At 38.8% G+C, this 19,358-nt stretch overlaps 1 protein-coding gene across 1 annotated transcript in view; it reads right to left on the reverse strand.

Moving 5' to 3' along the window:
- TESK2 (testis associated actin remodelling kinase 2) overlaps positions 1-19,358 on the reverse strand; it is an 81,628-nt gene that overhangs the window by 30,033 nt on the left and 32,237 nt on the right. The window contains exon 4 of the mRNA XM_050901340.1: positions 12,419-12,467. Coding sequence (XP_050757297.1) covers positions 12,419-12,467 — 49 coding nt within the window. The remainder of the gene's footprint in view (positions 1-12,418; positions 12,468-19,358) is intronic.

Raw genomic sequence — 19,358 nt, forward strand, 5'->3', positions numbered from 1 at the left:
TTAAATAAGGTCTTTCTCACCTTCCCCACAAAGATACCAGCAGTAGCGGCCCACAGATTATATGTCTGCAAGACTCCAGATAACTAACCCGTTTGCTTCATTTTTTGAAGTCTATAAAACAGTACAAGGATCTACTGAGCACAAAAGTTATAGCGCACAAACACCTCTCATAGTACAAACTTTGTTTAAATTCTGCACAAGGAATACTGTTTTTGAGCTGTTTCAGAGTGCCTTCCCAAGCCTCAATGCTCCAGCTGTGCCGCAATGTCCATTTACATTTGAGGGTGCTCAAACACTTTATTGGCAATTATAGAATGCACCAAGATCCTCTATTAATAGTGGTGTGCAAAAGCAAACATTAAAGGAATTTTCTTGTACAACTCAGTTTCTGAATGGTTTGGACGGCTGATAAGTAAAGCGAAATGAGGAAGTGAAACTACAAAACACTTGTTAATTCAAGAGTATGTTTCCTGGGGTCCAGAGTGAAGGCGGGTGGGGAGGAAGAGAAAGCACTACAAACTGAATTTATTGGAAAATATATAAGAACAAAACCCCAGACAAAAAGTTAAAGGGCCAGCATCACAGTATCTATTTGGACTGCATCTCCTCATACACACAAGTAACAGGAAAATCTAGTCCTTAAGGCAGTATTCAGTTCTCCTCCCCTCTCTCCCCCTCATACCATAATAGTTGAGAAGCTTGCATCTTCTCACTCTTATTAACCTAGACATATCAGAAAGCAACAATAAAAGAATTGCAGGGGTTGCAGTTCAAGAATGTTTTTCTTTTTTGCTTGAGACAATGGCAAATGGTCCGGTAGGCTTACAATGAGTGTCAAAACACTGATGCTAAAAATCCCTCTCCCAAAAAAACCCACACAACACCCACCACCACCTTCATGTGTGTGCCACACACATGCAGGGAAGGGAGAGAAGGAATGAGACAATGGAACTCGCCGTTTGCAGTTCAACATTTATCTGCCTCTTATCTTACTTTCTTCTATCCCTGAGACATTCTAAGGAGGAAGAGGTTACCACCAGCAAGGTATTTAGCAAGCCTTCCTCAGAACACAACATATTTAGATGCATCTATCTCAATAAAAATAATAAATAAAAAAGGTTCCTTGTGCACTATTGCAGGCCCTGAAGTGATGAAACAAGTCAATCATCCTCCTACGAGAGGGGAAAAAAATAATTAAATCCAACATATAGCCTGTGTAGCTGGGGGGGGGAGGAAAAGGAGGTTTAACCATGAGCTCTTAAGCTCATACACAGGCATTTAAGAAAAAGACTGGAATTCAAAAGCTTGCACGTCCAGAAGTTCTCACTGAAATAACTGGTTGCTCATCACTTCTGATGTAGCACCTGCATGTGTAAATATAGACTGTGTGCCTGAAGTTAGAATCATATTTTCAAAGTCTTGGCTTCTGTCTTTACATAAGGATTTCTTTAGTGTCTCTGATTATAGTACTTTTTACGTCTGAACTTTCTTCTCTGTGAGAACCCACCCTTCTCTCCTCGCCTAACCACATATTGCAAATGCAGCTAGCAGTTTCCCTGTGCCTTTAGCACAATGCAGTGCTTACACAACTTTCATTGCTTGTCTGCTTTTGGTAAAAGGAGAGACTTTCTCTGCAGAATTGTCCCCAATGGGTTTAATTTACCTGGTCACCACGAACCCACAGTAGGTTTTTCCTTTAACTGGATCTGCCAGCACTTCCCTCCTTGCATCCTCCATAAGCCAACATTTTTGTCAGCTTTCTGTTTCCCACAACTGAGCTTTTTACTGCAGCTTTTTGAGAATCAATTCCACCTTTCTGTAAAGCAAGGACCTACTTGAACCTCTCTTACTTATTATTCTAATTCTGCACATGTACATAATAGGAAAACACTCTCTTTAAAAAGATGCATTTTGGGGGGAATTGGTCAAATCATATCGGGCATACAGCCACAGGAAAACACACACAAATTCAGTAATTAAAGCTTCCTCTTGTCCTCAGAACAAGTGTTGCAACCAGGTACAGCAGCATTTAACTTCCTATCAAACTGAAGCTATGCCACAGGGTCACCTGCATTCTGTGGGGCTAACTTGGTATAACCAACTCAAAAACGAAGTTAAAAAAAAAATCCTCTATTGTTTAGTGTTTTTCTGGAAACCCTAGGTCTCTGATCACTGCAATCAGACAAGATGGTTAGCCTTCATTTGTGAAAAAGTAAATAGCCATCAGATGTAGGAAAAAAACTTTGAAAGATCACCTAACTTAAATAAGGTCCTTTACATGCTTTCCAAGAAACTGACTTTTGATATTTAAGCACTCAAAATTGCAAAGCTACAAATCAGACAGACTTAGCTGAAACTCCTGTGGAGGCCTATATCATTTTTGCTGGAGAAAGAACTAAAGGGTCAAGCACACCACATATGCCACAACATCAGGCTGCAAGAGTATGAACTGGAGATGGAATTTCAGTCAGAACACTAAATTTCCTGCCTCCTGTCATTGAAAGCCAGGCCCCCTTGTGTGATTTTAAATGGACTTTTTTGGTATGTGCAGCACATCAAGCTGTGTTTGGGACTGAAGTCTTTTTTTCCTTTTAACTAATTCACAAAAATATTTAGTTCCCAAGGAAAATAATATAAACAAAGTAAAGAATATGTACTTTGTCTTAACTTCTGTGAAATAACTTCACTGTCTTAGACACACTGCTTTTTTGTGTTACAAAATAATTCATGAAGCCTTAAAGTTATAGCATAAGGTTTAAACAGTGTGACATTTTCCAAATACCAACACTACCCCCCCTTTTCTACAAGCTTTTTAAACTCTAGTGACTTTGAACAGTCTAATTTACTTATTACATGTACCATGTTTAGATTTAATTTTGTATCCACTGGTGCATACAGATGAGTCAGATTTGCTTCTACCTTTTAATCAGCCTAACTCAAATCTCATGTACAAGGTACAGTAATGGGTACCAGAGTCTGCAACTCTTCAGCTGTTGGAATAACCAATCATCTAGGCTCAGTACAAGTGCCTGCGGCATTATGTCAACAAAAATGAGACGTCTTTAGCTGATAAAACAGCATGATGGTGCTCACGTCCTTCTAACCCTCACTCAGCCTTCCTAGAGTTGATAATCTAGACTGAATCATTACTGGAAATGGGATTTTTATTTTTTTTTTCCTTTTTCATGCATCCTTTCAAAAAATAAAGTTAGGGCAGACACTCCTCCCCCCAATCCAATACAGTTGGTTAGTCTAGCACTCTCCAGTTAATATTGCATCAGGGCATCGTTGCTTCTAGAGCTACCCATGCTTCTTGAGAAGGATCAACGGTACAGGAATGGGTCTCTTCAATTCTGCAAGCTGGGAAGTGTCACATATATTAAGCCTTTCATATGTGGATCTCTCAAGTTGAAGAGACATATGCTGTACTCCTCTAAAGAGGATGAATCCAGGGGAAAAAAGGAAACTGCTTTGAAGATGAAACAATATGACACCTTGTATAGCACAGAGAAGGGATGAGGTAGAGTTGGTCATCAAGCATCAATCTACATTTGCTGAGAGTGCATTCAGCCACTTTTTATAAATTAAACTGAGAACCTAAGTGAACTGTTACAGCAAAACTGAAACTGACAGTCCATATGCTGTGAAGAGTGCAAAACTAAGACCAAATATGGCTCAAGTGTTGACAAGTATTTTTAAAAAGGTATTATGAACAATCAAAAGATGAAGGGAAGTGTCTGCACTGAACCAAGTTTATAAAAAAAATTATAACTGCATTTCAAAACGATCAAAGATGTACTAGGAATCATTTTGCAAGCTACACAGGAACAAGAAAAAGCACAAGGTCTACATGTGGTCCTGGACAAAGCTATTAAAATAACCTATTTCAGATACATACACACATACAAGTACCTAATATTCAAATTTATAGATATCTTTTTTTTAATGTCACAATAATTTAAGCAAAACCTAAAAATGATACTTACATGAAATCTGAAGCACATACCAAGGCTTATCACTTTTTAAAGATTCAGGATCTTTAAAATGTCAAAAAGATATTGCTAGAGACTTGCTTTGCCATGTTATAAACACATTCATCTTGGAATATAAACAGAAGCTTTCTAACTTTTTGGGTCTAAGAAAAGTCCCTATTACCTATGTCTGTTTCCTTTCAGCAAGATAGCTGCTGTATGCAACAACGAAGGTGATATTTTCAGTTCTTCCTAACTTAGCCCTGGTGTTCATGCACAATGAAGTAGAAAGCGCAGGCAATAGACTTGTCTTTCTGTACACATTCAGTTGGTTGGGTTTTTTAACCCAAAAAGATTGAGCTCATATTCACATGTGCCAGTAAGCAGGCACACAGTAACAGAGATTTTTGCATCTTGTAGGTTCACCTTAACTCTATTCCCCAAAGTAAAAAGACTCCACAGTTCTATGTATTTTAAAAAAGGATGATAGAATTAACTAGATATTTCAAAACATCTATTAGCTTGCAACAATTTTTCTGTGGTGAGATAAGTCCTTTTTCTCAAGAACAGAAACATAAAGCACTATGCAGACAGTGAACAGTCCTAACAGACATCTTATGTGATGCATTCATTCTATTTTTGTGCTGGAAAAAACAGTTGCAATGAAATGGAATGATTTCCCACTTTTTACATTACAGACTAGCCTAGTCTTCCTAACACCTGAGTTATTTCCCACTCTGTTTTAAACCCTACTTCTGCTGTCATGACCCTTACTCTTCTCCTCAGGTCCTACAGCAAACTTCTCACACAGTCCCCAGTCATTAAGGGGGAGTGCAACTACTGCTGCATCAGACGAGCTTACCATTACTCTTCTCTAGAGGTCAAATCCCTGGGATCCAGATGAATGGTTTTCTCTTGACCCTGAAGCAAGTATATGCAAGGCCTGACTCTTAATGACTCCTAAAAGGGAAAAGCTAATGAACCCAAACAACCAAATTAACAGAGGAAATAACACAGATGTGTGCTGGCTGGACTTCCAGTCCTACAACAAAAGCAGCAAAAGGGGCAAGCAAATAATAGCAATAGGTACTCTAGTTTTATACCACGTAACCATTCCTGTCATCAAAGCATACCTTCCTGGAATTAAATATATCCAGTTCTAATACCCAAGTCTATACCAGGAGGGGTACAAAGTAACCATAGTTTAACAAAGGACCCGATGTCTCTGACATACTTTCGGTAAGGCTAAACTTAAACTTCTGGTACTTGGGTTTTATACCAACAAAGGCCCTGATTGCCTCTACACGTTACACTTTCCAGCACTGGCACCAGTACAGCACCACTGAAAGAACCCCTCTTCTTCCTATTCCCAGGGAAGTATATAAAATGAAGCTGTAGCTCTAACGAATGCTACGAAAAATATCTGAACTAAGGACAAAAAGAATAAAGCACACAAGTAGAGATTTATTACAGTATTAATCCACACGTCATGCTATTCATTGGCTGAGAGATCATAAGGATCAATTTAATCTGCAGAATTTTACACATACTTAGAGTTCTTACAAAGTTTAAACAGCAGTCCTTCTGCAGCATCCTACAACCAGGAGACATTTAAAAATGCCAGCTGTTGGCTGCTGAAAGTCATCTGAAAGATATCCTTTGTCATCATAGCATGCTAATCTTTTTTTAAAGTTACTTCAAAGTAAATTCTGTCTTTTTTACACTACTCTGTATCAAGACTCATTCCCCTCAAACAAAGACGTTTAGAATTAACAGGTATATTCTCAGAGCTGTCAACAAAAACATCCAAGAGAAAGTCTGCACAGTTGCTCACTTCCTTTCTCCAGAAAGTCACAGCAGTTGCCAGTTCCACAAGACCATAAGTAAATAACTTGACATACTGCCTGAGACCTCTAATACGCTCAAGGAAGATGCTTTATGTATGCAAATGAGACCAAACTGGACCAGAATTAGGGACCAAATCTGAGGAGAGACAAAGGACCAAAACATCTCTAGAGTCTCCCCACCCCTCTGCTTTTTTGCTCCTCCTCTTGAGTTTTCTTTTTTCAATACTACAGTCAGAAAGACTATATAAAGTGCCTAAGGAAGATTTCAATAAGCAAGGGTAGCTAATGAAAAGCACAAGATATTAAGAAATACAAACTGATCTGGAAGCCTCTAAGCAGTACGGCTTGACTGTACACATTAGGTAATACCTAAACCTTTAATCTTACATGAAGTAAAGGGCTTCCCTAATAATTCTCTAAACTGTTTTTTTGCTAGAAATTGGATGGCAGTATCCAGCAGATGAGTAACATTTTCTATCAGGATGAAGCTGAGAGACCCTTCATTTCTTTTAATTTTCTACTTGGTGCCACCTTTAACACAACTTTGATCTTCTCTTCAGTTGTCTCCAAGCACAGGCTGATCAACTTAGCACTGCAGCTATTCTCTTTTTTGAGAGACAACCACCAGAGCCATCTTATCCAGGAACTAAACCGGCGCTGGTAAACAGGTAATACCTAAACTGGGAACAATTCCTTTGCTGTATGGAATATTTGCAGAATGACTGATAATAGGAACTATAGTTCTAAAGACACTAAGTTCTCTAGGGTTTACAGGCTAGTCTACTGTAATCACCAAAGCTGAGTTAAATATTTGCAATGCTACACAAGTAAAACTAAAGTTATTCAAACAATACGAATCACACTGATGGAATAACAGTAGGGATTAGCAAGTGTTACAGGAGATGGAGGGAGGACGAAGCAGGGAAGGAATGGTGTTCCAGGGCTTTTTAAAACTCTCAAAAGTGTGCAATTGCCGTCTGGAAGGCAATGTATGCCTACAATTTTTGCTGTACCATAATGGTTTAGAAGAGGAGACCTAAGTGATGTCTGTGTGGTTTTCTCCATTCCAGGGTCAAAGGCTCTCCATAGAAAGGTGCCTAAGAACTGAGGGGAGGAAAAAAGAAAGAAGGAAAATGAAATATTTTTAATGATAGATTCTGCTTGTGAAAGCTGTATATCAGAAGGACATTCTCACTTGAAGAACTTACTTTCCCTTCCTTGTAAAAGGATAATTCAGCACAATTGTAACAATTCTGAGAATTTTAAGCTTTTAATATTTTTTTCTTCCCAATCAGTGCTATCTCCAAAAGTAAACCACATACTAAAAAAAGGAAGGTCTCCGAAGGCCTGAAACTCCACTAATTGCATTTATAGTTTACTTAAATTATTGCTGTTGGGAGGAAAAGCAGAGAAGGAAAGTTTTCAGTTATCACAGAGGAACTTACTGAAAAAATCCTCTCTCTTCAAAAGCCACAGGCTCTTTCATTAAGATGAGCTTTAGGAGTACAAAAGGGATACACTGTGCAAGGAAGAAGGGGGAAAAAAAAAAGTCTTTTCCAAACTGCTACATAACAGCATTCTTGTCTCAAAACAATGAATTGCGGTTGATGGTAAAAACAGCAGTGTCAAATTCAGTAAGCTATTACGGTGCAACACGTCAAAATTGTCCAATAGCAATTATCTTGCCCAAGATAAAAATTAACATGTCTGGAAGGATTTCCGTAGTAAATTTTTTCCTGGGGTTTATGACACAGCTATAAAAAAAATTAATTGAACTAAAAATGTGCATGAGTTCAAAGAATTCTGTGGATTCTCTTAAAAAAAAAGTTAAAGCAGCAGTCAAGATTTTCTTACAGCACTTTTTGCCACATACCTCTGCATTAAACTCTGTTGTCCATACTATACATTGCCAGCATGCATTATTGCAGACAACACAACTCTGAGCACCCAGGAAACATTTTAGACTTCAAGGCACTTTCATGCACCCCTGCACACAGCACCTGTAAGGTGCAGTACATGAGGCAGCTGATAAGGAGAACTCACCAAGTAGGATGCGCAAGAGGAGCCAGGTGCACAGAAAGGCTGGCTCGCCCCTTAAGTTATCCCACCACTGTTCCAATGCCACATATACAGCACCTTAAAACCAAGCCTGCCCAAATATACTCTTAGACCCATGAAACATCTAATACCACACCAGATACTTGAGATGGAATCAGAAGGACTGACAAGGTAGTACACTAGCAAGAAGAAAGACTGAAAGATGGCAGGAGAGGCACGTCAGGCAGACAGCAGCTGCAGCTGCTGACTGAAACAATACTGTCCACCCCTCCATCACAGACCATGTGTTCCTATCACACTGCCACAGCCCTGCTCCCTGCCTCAGAAAGCTCCAATGCATGTCAGATCCTGCACTGAGCCAGTAAAGCTACAGCTTCAGATTGTGGCAGCAGGGCATTTGTGCACTTTTTTACTATTATCCAGTATTAATTGATAGCCATAAAACTTCTGTTGTAACAATTAGCTATTGTTTATGAAGCACTGCAATTTCAAGATATCCCAATCAACACATAATAACTCTCCCTCATCTTCTATACACACAGCTGTCAGGGCTTTCATTTCCTTCAAGAAGGAATTATCAAACTGCATGACTCGTTCTGTGCATATATATACATGTAATTATAACAAGATTTTAGCCTGACCTCTCTCTCAGAAATTCAGATAAACCTGCTTAACAGAGTTCAACAAATAATTTAAGATCCGCAAAAAGGTATTAAGTGGCTTTTATATGCTAGACTGTATGCTATGTTATCCGCTTCAGTGTAACAGCATAGGCCTATAGAACCTGCAATGCACAAATAAATTTGTTTGCCTCCCATCTAAAATGGGTGCTTGCTCATGCATCCATTCCATGGTAAATGTGTATGGGATAAGATCGTATGCTATTACTATTAAGCCGTGGCTGCTCCACACTAACTGGCTCACAGCTTCATGTCCCCTGGAGTGTATGCTGTCTGCTAACCTCCTGGCAGTGGCTCAGATCTGGTCTCTGAATGCTCAGCAGCATCTCATGCTGACACCAGAGCCTGTACTACTATGCAAGTTTCTCCAAGTCTGAGGATGCTGTGTGCCAGGAAATTAAGAAATGGAAGCGAATAGAGAGTTGTCAGATTAGGAAGGTGGCCGGAAAACAGAGGCAGGCTTGAAGGAGAGGCTGAAATTAGGTTGGAGAGGCATGCAAGTACAGCAGGAAGCCCTGCAGATTCTTGTAGCAACAGACACAAACCACTAGCTACAGATTAGAGCTGAATACTGAGAAAGGAATACTCAGTTCCTGGTTTTACAGAAAATGAGCAGAGAAAATCTGTGCCCATCAGCTCAAAGTTAGTGAGGCCATCTAATGCCTGCCAACTCATCTGAGTGGTACATCTATTAAAGCATCTACTTCACTTTCCTTAAATGTTTCTTAACTATGTGCTTGCAAGGATGGAGGTCCCTGCCAGCCTAAACTGTTCTGTGACTCTAAGGATAGATAGTGAACTACTTCAGAAGAGGCATATGCCATAGCTTCTGGCTTGAGTAGAATTTTGAAAACAATATTGGATTTTCAAAACTGATAAGACTGTGGATTCAGAACAAGGCCAAAGTCCTAGTGCAGTCTATAATTAAACAATTCCATTCTTATTTTGAAAAAACCAAACCAAAACAAACAGAAACTGCTTCTTGCCCAACAGTTTTAAAAACAAAAGCCACTTGAGAGAGGACAATTAAAACAATGTAAAATGCTGCCAAAAGGGAAAAACCCAAGGCCTACATACGATCAACACCCTCCTCAAGCAAAAAACCTGCTCTGCATGATCCACTGTGTTTAGCCTCCCGTATGTTTAAACATGCAAGAAAAGAAATCTCTAACACTTCAGACTCTGCCTTCCAATAACAAAATGCTGTATATTACTAATGTAGCCCCTTAACAGGCTTATAAAATCCTCAAGGCTCCTCTAACACCACCTGTGGTTGTTGCCCTGCCTGTTAATAGCACAGGAGGCTATTAAGCACAAGTCGTCTAAATTCATTCACTGAACATTTGCCACAAGTTCTCAACTTCTGTCAAGGAAACATATACATACAAACAAACATGATTTCCCATCACACCCTCAGACAAGCTCTGAATGATGCTGTGTCCCTTTTACTTAGGCATATCATCAACTGTACTTTCAAAACACAAGAAGGGATAATTAAGCTCCTTACAGAACAGGTCCAGCATAGGCTAGTGCAAGAGAGGATTCTCCTTGCAGTGACTCAGACACCTATTGAGCAATGGGCCTCTGAATCAACAGTTTCATCTCCAAAGAAGTGAAACCCTGGCAGAAGTTCTCTGAGTGCTAGTAGTGTCAGGCTAGTATCAATTATGTTGAGCACTGGAAGACAGGAGATCATCTTTTTTGACCACAGGCTGAAAAAAGCCATGAGACAGTGGCTGATTTGTTTATCCACCTGGGCTATATTTGAACTGGTGATTCACCATGTCCGTCTTACTAATAATTCCTTCAGCTAGCCATTTCAGCCCCCTTCTCTAACCTCCAGAAGTCTTCAGAACTCAACTATTATTCTACATACACTTCAAGATGAGAAATGCCACTACTGTTGCCAGAAAACACAACTAATTCCACCACTTGGAACATACACAGCTCTTAACTTTTAAAAGCTCTGTAAAACCAAAGAACAATTACTGTATTGGACAAAATTGTGTGTGGATTCCCTACAACATCAACTTATGATGGCCTTCAGTCCTGTTTCTTCCTATTGAAGGCACTAAATGTCCACCTTGGTCCACATAAGAAAAGCAGTGATCGCTACATGTACTTTTATACTATATCACTAAAGCTATTCTGTTTCTCAAAATTTTGTGGCAACCTTCTTTAGTCTAAAACTTTTCCTCTTTGGTCTCAAGATGTTTCAGGAATCTCTTCTGTTATTCTGAATTATAACTATAAAAAGTTATTCTTTGAAGTCTTTCTTAGATTTATTTGCTTGCCAAGAACTCAAAAATAGCTGAACAAAGCAAGCAGCTACAAAGTTAGCTCTCCATGAGGAAGCATCTGTGCTGGTTTCATTTTCTTGGCTTTCTGGGTGGGGAGGGACATTTAAATGGCAAACAACTGGGATGAAGGGGGGAAACAAACAAACAAACAAACAAAAAAAACCAAAAACCCACACTGAGGAAGATCTGCCAAGATTTAGTACAATGAAGCGTTATGAAGCTCCATCTCTTCTAGGACATGTTTAGTGAGTGGAAGGGCCTGAAACCTCCCTGTTTTAACTGATCAGAGGTCCCAAAGAAATTGGCAATAATGTTAGCAAAGCCTGCCTGAAGGACTTAATCAGCCATCTAATGCCAAATCTTAGAAACGTTTCCTCTACTGAGCGGGGGGGGGGGGGGGGGGGGGCCACGCACGGGGAGATCAAATAAACTGTCCCTCTCATATCAAAGGACCCCTCACAGGTTCTGTATCTTGAAATTTCTGAAAGTGTCTTTACCTTTACTCTTACACTAGAAATACAGCCACTGTGAACTAGTGTGCATCACTCTAATAGTAGCTAGAACTAGAACTGCAGCATTGTCACCCCAGAAGGTGAAGAAATTCACTGCTCACATATGTGCATCTTTGCCTCAGAGTTGCGTATGAAAGTTACAGAAAGTGATGGCCACACATATCCTGATAATTGGCATACAGCTTCTTGGCAAGCATACCAAGAATCTGTTTTAATTGCTAATTAATAATGTACTTGTCTTTGGGGGGGTGGGAAAGGGTTAATCTTTTAATTGAGCAGTTCCTACAAAATAGAAGTAAATAAGAAACATTAACTTTACAAAACATGAGTTTCCTCTCAATCTGTACTTGAACTAAAACAGCAGGAAAAACATTTTATTGATTTTGACTCAAAACAGGCAATGCTATTCCTAAGAAGAGAATACTCCCTTCTTGGTTTTCCTCAGCAGTTTAGAGGGGGATTAAACATACAACCCAGTAAAACTTGGTGGGAAGACTCACATGAACGGAAACTTCAGTTTCTCATTTGATACCTAGATCTTGGCCACGGTATATGGGCAATGGAATAATTCCTTTTTATGGGACCCAGATTAAGCTGTAATCTTGATGTTATTCCAAATAAGAAAGTGGTAGGGACTGAATACACTAGTATCACCCAGCTGAAATGTCCCTGATTCACCTGTGAAACGTACACACAACCAGAGTATAAATAAGACTTAACGCAATGTCACTGAAACAAGCAATATTTAGGGGCAGCTCAATGGTAATCCACATCTCTCATTTAGAATACTATCAGTGAAATTTTATGTTCCTACTGTGATTTTTGTTTCTTTCATCCTAATAAGTGCTTCTGATGCGAAAAGACATAAAGGGCTATGAGCAAAGTACAGTTCTGAGGCCTGATTCTACAGTCTTCCCACTGCATAGCAAGTAGCATGTGATTAACTCACTGATCACCATAAAAGAAACTGTCACTCAAGGTGAAGAGCAGTTGTAGAATCTGGCCTGAGAACTGTTTCGTATGAGTATGTATATCATGAAATAGTCTTACCTCAGTAAGTGCGTGCAGCTGTCCTTGATGCACACAGACACCCATAAACCTACAAGAAACAAGAAAAGAAAAGTGGTTTGGGCTTTTTTCCCCCCCTCTTTTTTTTTTTTTCTTTAAAGAAACTAAGATAATAAGTATTGGATATGCCAAGAAAGAAGGAAAAAGAAAAAGTTCAGCCTCACAGATACTGCATACCTCAAGGCTGATTATTTAAACATCTCAGCACACAACAAAATCATGTGTCTACACTACAATATAATTTGAATTAGCAGTTCCAAGAAAGCACAGGAGACAGCTCAAACTCAAGATGGAAAGTTACTAATTTGACTATAAACAAAGGCCAGCATATAATGATTTACGCAGAAAGAAACAGTCTCAGAGTTCTGTTTTAAGGAAGTTTAAGCCAAGTAATCCACTGTTGGTCTGCATAAATAGAAAATTACTTCCCTTTGCATTTTGCTGCTTAAACATAAAGATGTTTCTTCCTATCACATTCCTAACCACTCAGGAATATGAGGGCACATACGTGCAGTATACTTCCCCTCCCCAACCCCCTACTTCCAACGCTTCAATCAAAGCAAGTTTCAATAGTATCCAGTATACACACATTCCACAAGTTACCTACACTGCACAAGGTTCAGATTCCTGCTGTTAATAGTAATGACTGTCACCCTTGATTCTTCTGGAAAGCAATAGAGAATGTGCCATATATTTAACATACAAGGAACAACTGAAAGCTCATTTTTACCAGCATACAAGCTGAACTTGAAAGTGACAAAATGCAAATTAACAGTAAACATCTCCCATGAGAAATTTCAGTAAAACTTAAATTGTATGCACTTCAGAGCCCTCGCTGCACAGTTAAAGTATTGGTTCTTTTTAGATTAACTAATTTTCAGTTTTATCATTTAGATTTTGGTCTCAACAAGCGAAAACACATTGTCTGTCTTTTCCACAATGTTCAGAAATTTTCACTTTGCAAGCAAGGGGCAGAAATGCATGATTTCATTAAATGTGATGGGAATCTTGTGGAGAACAATTTGAAGGAAAAGGACCTTTTATATCCTCAAACACTTCCGAATTTAAAAACAAAATGATGCAAGACACATGTAGTACTAGTTCAGCTAAGCTGCTTTTGAAGAAATGAATGATCCTCACTGTTCTCTTGTCTAACAGCTGACTGGTATATTACAAGCAGCCAAAGAAAAATAATATAGGTAAGGTCCTTTGCATAAGCTGAGCTGTGGAAATCTGTTTTTATAACCAAAGAAGAAGCAGGACTTGTACTGGAATGCCTATTGCCTGCTCTCACCTCAAATAATATTCTCTGAATTAAATATGCAAATTTTAATTTGAGAGACAGTGAAAATCCAATTCCTCTTGTTTAATGAAGAACAATAGGGCACAACCAGGTATTCAGGAGAAAGGGAAAAAGGGTTCTTTTAGATATACCATCTACTCAAAACATTGCTGTTTCTGAGTTTCACTTCATACAGCAATTGCATTTGAACAATCTTGTAAACAAGTTGACAAATTAAGCTTCCTGAGACTAAGAAATCCAGACTCCTCCAGAACAGAAATCTGTTTCTTCCTCAATGCATTCTGAAAGTCTCCAGAGCTATCAGGCATGGTGTTAATAGCTTTATTCACAAGCAAAAATGGAAAAAAAATTCCAAGATACGAGTTCCACTATTAGACAACTTTTGAAAGTACTATTTTCTCTTTTATGAAACATGCTAACGACACAACGTTAACCCAATACTGAAGTATTTTCATTCAACAAAAACTGAGGCTAAGTAATTAAAAATAATAATGTTTTTATCTATATATCAACTCTTCCTTTGTAAAGGTGTATTACATTACTTTCAAATTAGGATTCACTGTATTTGACTTAAGTCTAAAATATGAATGCAATTAAGAATTTATCAAAATTTTGGCAAAATTAAATTTCTTGTCTCATCTTTACCAAACAGGAAAAACATCACTGTCACCCAAAGACTGGTAGAACTTCACTTTTTCTGCCAACCTGTTTTGGTCAAGGGAAGTCTCAATGGAAACATATCCATTACCTTCGTGAACCTATGCTTAAGGCAGAAAAGACAACTGGCTCAAGTTACCAAGAGTAAGAGCTCAAAAATTCTTAAACGTTTAGGGTTTCTACTGGGAAACAGACATACATTTCTAACTTTAAATCAGAAATTAAAAACAAAGCTCAATATCATGATCTCATGGAAAAAAGCTGGACATAAAGATATATTTATAAACCCCACATATTTAGAAGTTATTACCCAGGAAAAGAGAAACCAGATACACTGATAAAGACAGAATTAATGAGTTTACAAGCAACATACTGAAACCATTTAAACTTTCTGTCAAGAATCTCAGTTTTCAGACTCTGGAAAATGGATTGATAGAATAGACCTCTAGTGCTCCAAATTCCTGGAAAACTTCTTCTTAGCTGCTGTATCAAGCCATAATAAGCCTCTTGGTTAAGCCAAGTACTGCTACAAAACACTGTTGGAAAGTATTTTCACTAAAAGATAATACACGCAGCTGCTACCAGGAAATACAATTACCAAGCAAGACTTAACATAAGATTTCAATTTCTGAGGTTGCCCCAGATGAGATTCCAAGTTCTGTGGATAGGAAGCTGACATGCTGGTCCAGTACAGCTGAGATTATTCCTGTTGGCTAGACGCACTGTCTCCAGAGCCAAAATGTGCTTGTAGGTGAACTTCAGCAATGTCTTGTCAGCCAAAGGTTACACTTCCTATAAGCATTTCTAGTTGGAAGAAGCTTCAGTGAGCCTGTCATCCACAAAACAGGAGACCATTTGCAGATTTAAGGAAGTTTATTTTCAGGACAGTGTATCTGGCCTTATCAGGAAAGCTGAAGCACTTCCAAAATCATAACTACTGGTTGGAAGAGTTTCCTCAGAAGCTGCAAATATGAAGGATGCTATGTCAGTCCACCCTACTAAATACAGCGTAGCACATTTCCACCACAAAATGCTTTCTAACAAACGTCAGCGATGTTCAGATGTTGGAAGTCGCTTTCCATAAACTGGGTTATTCCTCAATCAATCTGGAATACCTGCCCTCCTACACAAGAGCAAGAGAAGGTACTCTGGATGTTTCTTAGTCCATTACAGCAGTTACCCAAACTGCTTTCAGTTCAGTCAGACTGCAAGGGAGAAAATTCTGGACAGGAAAGGGGAGACTAAGAACTGTAGCCTCAGTCTGCAATCTTTGCCTCCTTGATAAATCAAGCAAAACTAATATCCAGATTATACAGCGACTGTGGACATCTAAGACATTGAACACATGCTTCCCATTAAAAGAACTTCACTGGGACATGTTCCTGTTCTGTCGATAAACCTAGGGCAGCTACAGCCCAACATAATAAATTGATGCCCTCTGAAATCTACTGCTTGTATGACAAAATTCAGCAGTTTGATAACATTAAAACTAAGAAACAAACCAAACACAGCAATGTAAAAGTCTCTCATACAAGCTCAGTAACACAAAGAGAAACAAGGTCAAAAGACATGCTTATTTCATTGCACTGACTGTTATTGGAGAAGGAAGTGGGTGAGAATATTCAGTCTGCATTAAGACCTTCCTTAATGTTTTAGGCACCATGCTAGATTAAAAATGTATTTTAAGTTTTCTACACTTGCATTTTGATTCAAGACATAGAGTTAAGGCATTTCATCTATCCTTTCTGTAACACATTATACACAATGCATGCAGCCTCTCTTCTGCCGTCTTGTGCACAGCATTTCTAAAATATTCCTTTCTGATAATCACATTACACAGAGAGAAGTAGTATTTTCCTTTTCTGTTAAAGCACTGTTCAATACAGGCAAAGGATGTTAAAAGACAAAAGCCATCCTTCTGCCTATTGTAATAAAGTCAAGTAATTTCACAAAAAGCAAGGTTTGACAGGAGAAAACTGCACCAAAAAAACCAAACCCCTGGTATTGTGTTCCCAGGGTGCTAGATTTGTCTGAAAGGAGATGAAATAAAATTCTTGAAAGAAGTTCATGTAATATGCACACTGCTTGCTTATTTGCGTGTGCGCGTGCACACAAGAAGGTGGATTTAATCAATGAGTCAATCTGCCTGCATGCTTACTGCCAAACACGCAGCAATACCTCCAAGTGCTCCCATGAGAGCACTTAAGACATGAGCTAAGGTTTTCTGTGTACAGAATGTTTTAAATGAAGTCCCCAAGGTACAAGATCAAATAAAGAAATACTTTTTCATGCAAACAGTAGTGATATTAAAGACTGAAATTCAATCTTAAAATTGAAGATAGACTAATTTAAGAGACAGCACAGGAGATGGAGAATCTGTGTTAGCACACCACTTCATTTGTGAAAATGAGAAAAACACACCTGTGAGACATTACCAGAATGAAAAGGTATCAGGTCTCTCAGGCTGCAGCCCTAAGGCTCCCAGCCTAGGACACAAAGATGGAGATTTCTTGAGTCCTTTCCAGCCCTATTTTCTTACTTTGATTTGGGTAAAAACTCATGACTACAGCAGCACATCAGCATTCAGAGAACGAGCAAAGTGGTAAAAAACATTTACAAGCATACACTAGACCTTTCATAACCCTGGTTCAAGATCTAACCCAAGCCTTGAACAGCACTGCACTTTAAATGGGACACAAGCTAATAAGGAAGTGAAGAAATGCTCCAAACCTCTGTTTTCCCTAACCCCAGCAATTACAGTCTTGCCATGTATCAGCCAACCTGTATTAAAGTGGCTATAGTAAACATCGCATGGTGCGAACCAGAACTCCAGCTCACTTTTCCACTCCTGCTCTCATCATCTATTTTGAGGGAAGATGTGATAAAGCCAGCACATCCCACACCCAGGGCAGGGAGAAGTGTAGATCAGAGGCAGAAAAGCATTTTAGTTCTCCATGTTTAGCTTGAATGCAGGAGTGAGGTGGAGATAGGAGATGAGGTTGATGGTAGAAACAGAGCAGAACACTCCGTGAACACCGTTAGTCTGCTTTTGCTCTGTCCACTCCTAAAATGTCCCTAAGCTGGTCCCTGGGCAAAAAAAGCAAAACAAAAAAAAAGCAGCTCTTTCATACATAGTTTGTTATGATCACCAGACAGTGACAGAACAAAAAGTTACTACATTACAGTTAACATCTACTCTGCCTCTGGAATCACATCTGCTGACTGAAATAGGAAGCAAGAGGGAGGGAGACAAACAAAAAAACCTCTAAATCCCCTTACTTTTTACCATCATGCCAATGTAGCTGCAGGAGTCGGAGTCTTCTATTCCAAAATATCCTTAACAGACTGACAAAGAGGTTCCATTTTTGCCAAAATAATCCCTCTAATAGAGGGCAGTTTCTCATTTTCTTGATGGAAAATACATTAGAGAATGTTTTTTATATATATATGTATATATTTGACCACTAGAATCTTTATGATGCTGCCATGGGGATGGTATACTTACTGGGGACTTGGTAAGTGAAAACTAAGCTCTTCACTTACATCAGTCTTCTGATCAAGATGGATCTACATAGCTGGCCAAGAGCAGAATTTGAGCACAGAAATACTGAAATGAGTGGGGAGATTTGAAGTTAGCCTTTCACTCCATGCCCAGAAACACAAGTTATTTTTGAAGCCTAAATAACCAGATTGATACTTCACCAAGTATTAGAAGCAGAGAAACTGAAACACCTTGACACAACTCCACCTCCTAAAATAGTGCAAAAGTGTCACTAAGGTAAAAACACAGACCTGCCTCTAGGTAATCTCTACCAAGCTAAGGAATGGAAGAAAGTCAGCAACTACTGACAAACTCACACTCCAGAACGGTGATTGCAGGCTAGGATAAAAACATCAAAAGGCATCTGTAACTGTGAAAATGAGTTGATATGGACAGCACAGAAGCAAAAGCAGTTTCTAATAGTCAGCAATATTTATTATTCACATCAGTGCAATCAATGGCAAAAATACAAGAATCTTTGCAATAACATATTGAAGTTAACTGTGGGCACATTGGAACTGATAGCTTGTAAAAAGTTGCTATGTATTTTAGAGCACTGGCAAAGGGATGGGTTTTTTAACCACCCAAAGCATAATAATGATCTTTGGCTACCAAATACACTCCTAGGAAGAGGCATCTCTTCTCTCTTCCATATGACTTAGTTCATATAAACCAGGGAAGAGTTCTAGGACAAAAATGTTGATTCAACTACGAATTTGAGGTACCAAAGCATCAGGATGTTCAAAAACATAACCATGCACCCAGATTAAGGAAGATTTTAGTATACTAAAATAAATGCATCATTGCTGAATCTGACATTCACTTCCCAAAACATTAACTGACTGAACTGCACACGTTGAAATAGGTTGAGAGCAGATTTTGGATGCCGTAAAGCCAGTATCTATCCAGTTTCATAATTTTACAAGCCATTTGGTATCAGAGCACCTCACAGTCCTCTACCTGCTACAGTTAACCACTGCACAACATGATCTCAACACTTCAGCCTAAGAATCCACTAGTATCCTTACTGGCAAACAACAGGTGAGCACTAAGGAAAGTAACTTGTTTACAGCATAAGTTAACAGTAGGTAGTCCTAGTAGGTAGTCTTACAAAAGATGAAGAAGCTCAGATGTATATATTACATAAAATCAGAGTACACCTTCAAGGCATGTGGAGGAGATCCAGTGACTAATCAATAAATAATTAAACCTGATGCTAGTGACAAAACAGCTTACTCAGTAATATAGAGGAAGAACTTCAAAGGACAGAAATTAAGTGAAGAAAATAACATTTAACAGCAAACTGAGGTAGCTCATAATCCCTGGAAAGGGGAAGTTATACATTAGAAGTTCTTGGAAGAGGATCATTCCCTTTAAATACTAATAACAAGCTTAAAATTTCCAAAAATAATCCCAGAAAA

Source organism: Gymnogyps californianus, chromosome 8 (genome assembly GCF_018139145.2).
Source record: "Gymnogyps californianus isolate 813 chromosome 8, ASM1813914v2, whole genome shotgun sequence".
Classification (NCBI taxonomy): domain Eukaryota; kingdom Metazoa; phylum Chordata; class Aves; order Accipitriformes; family Cathartidae; genus Gymnogyps; species Gymnogyps californianus.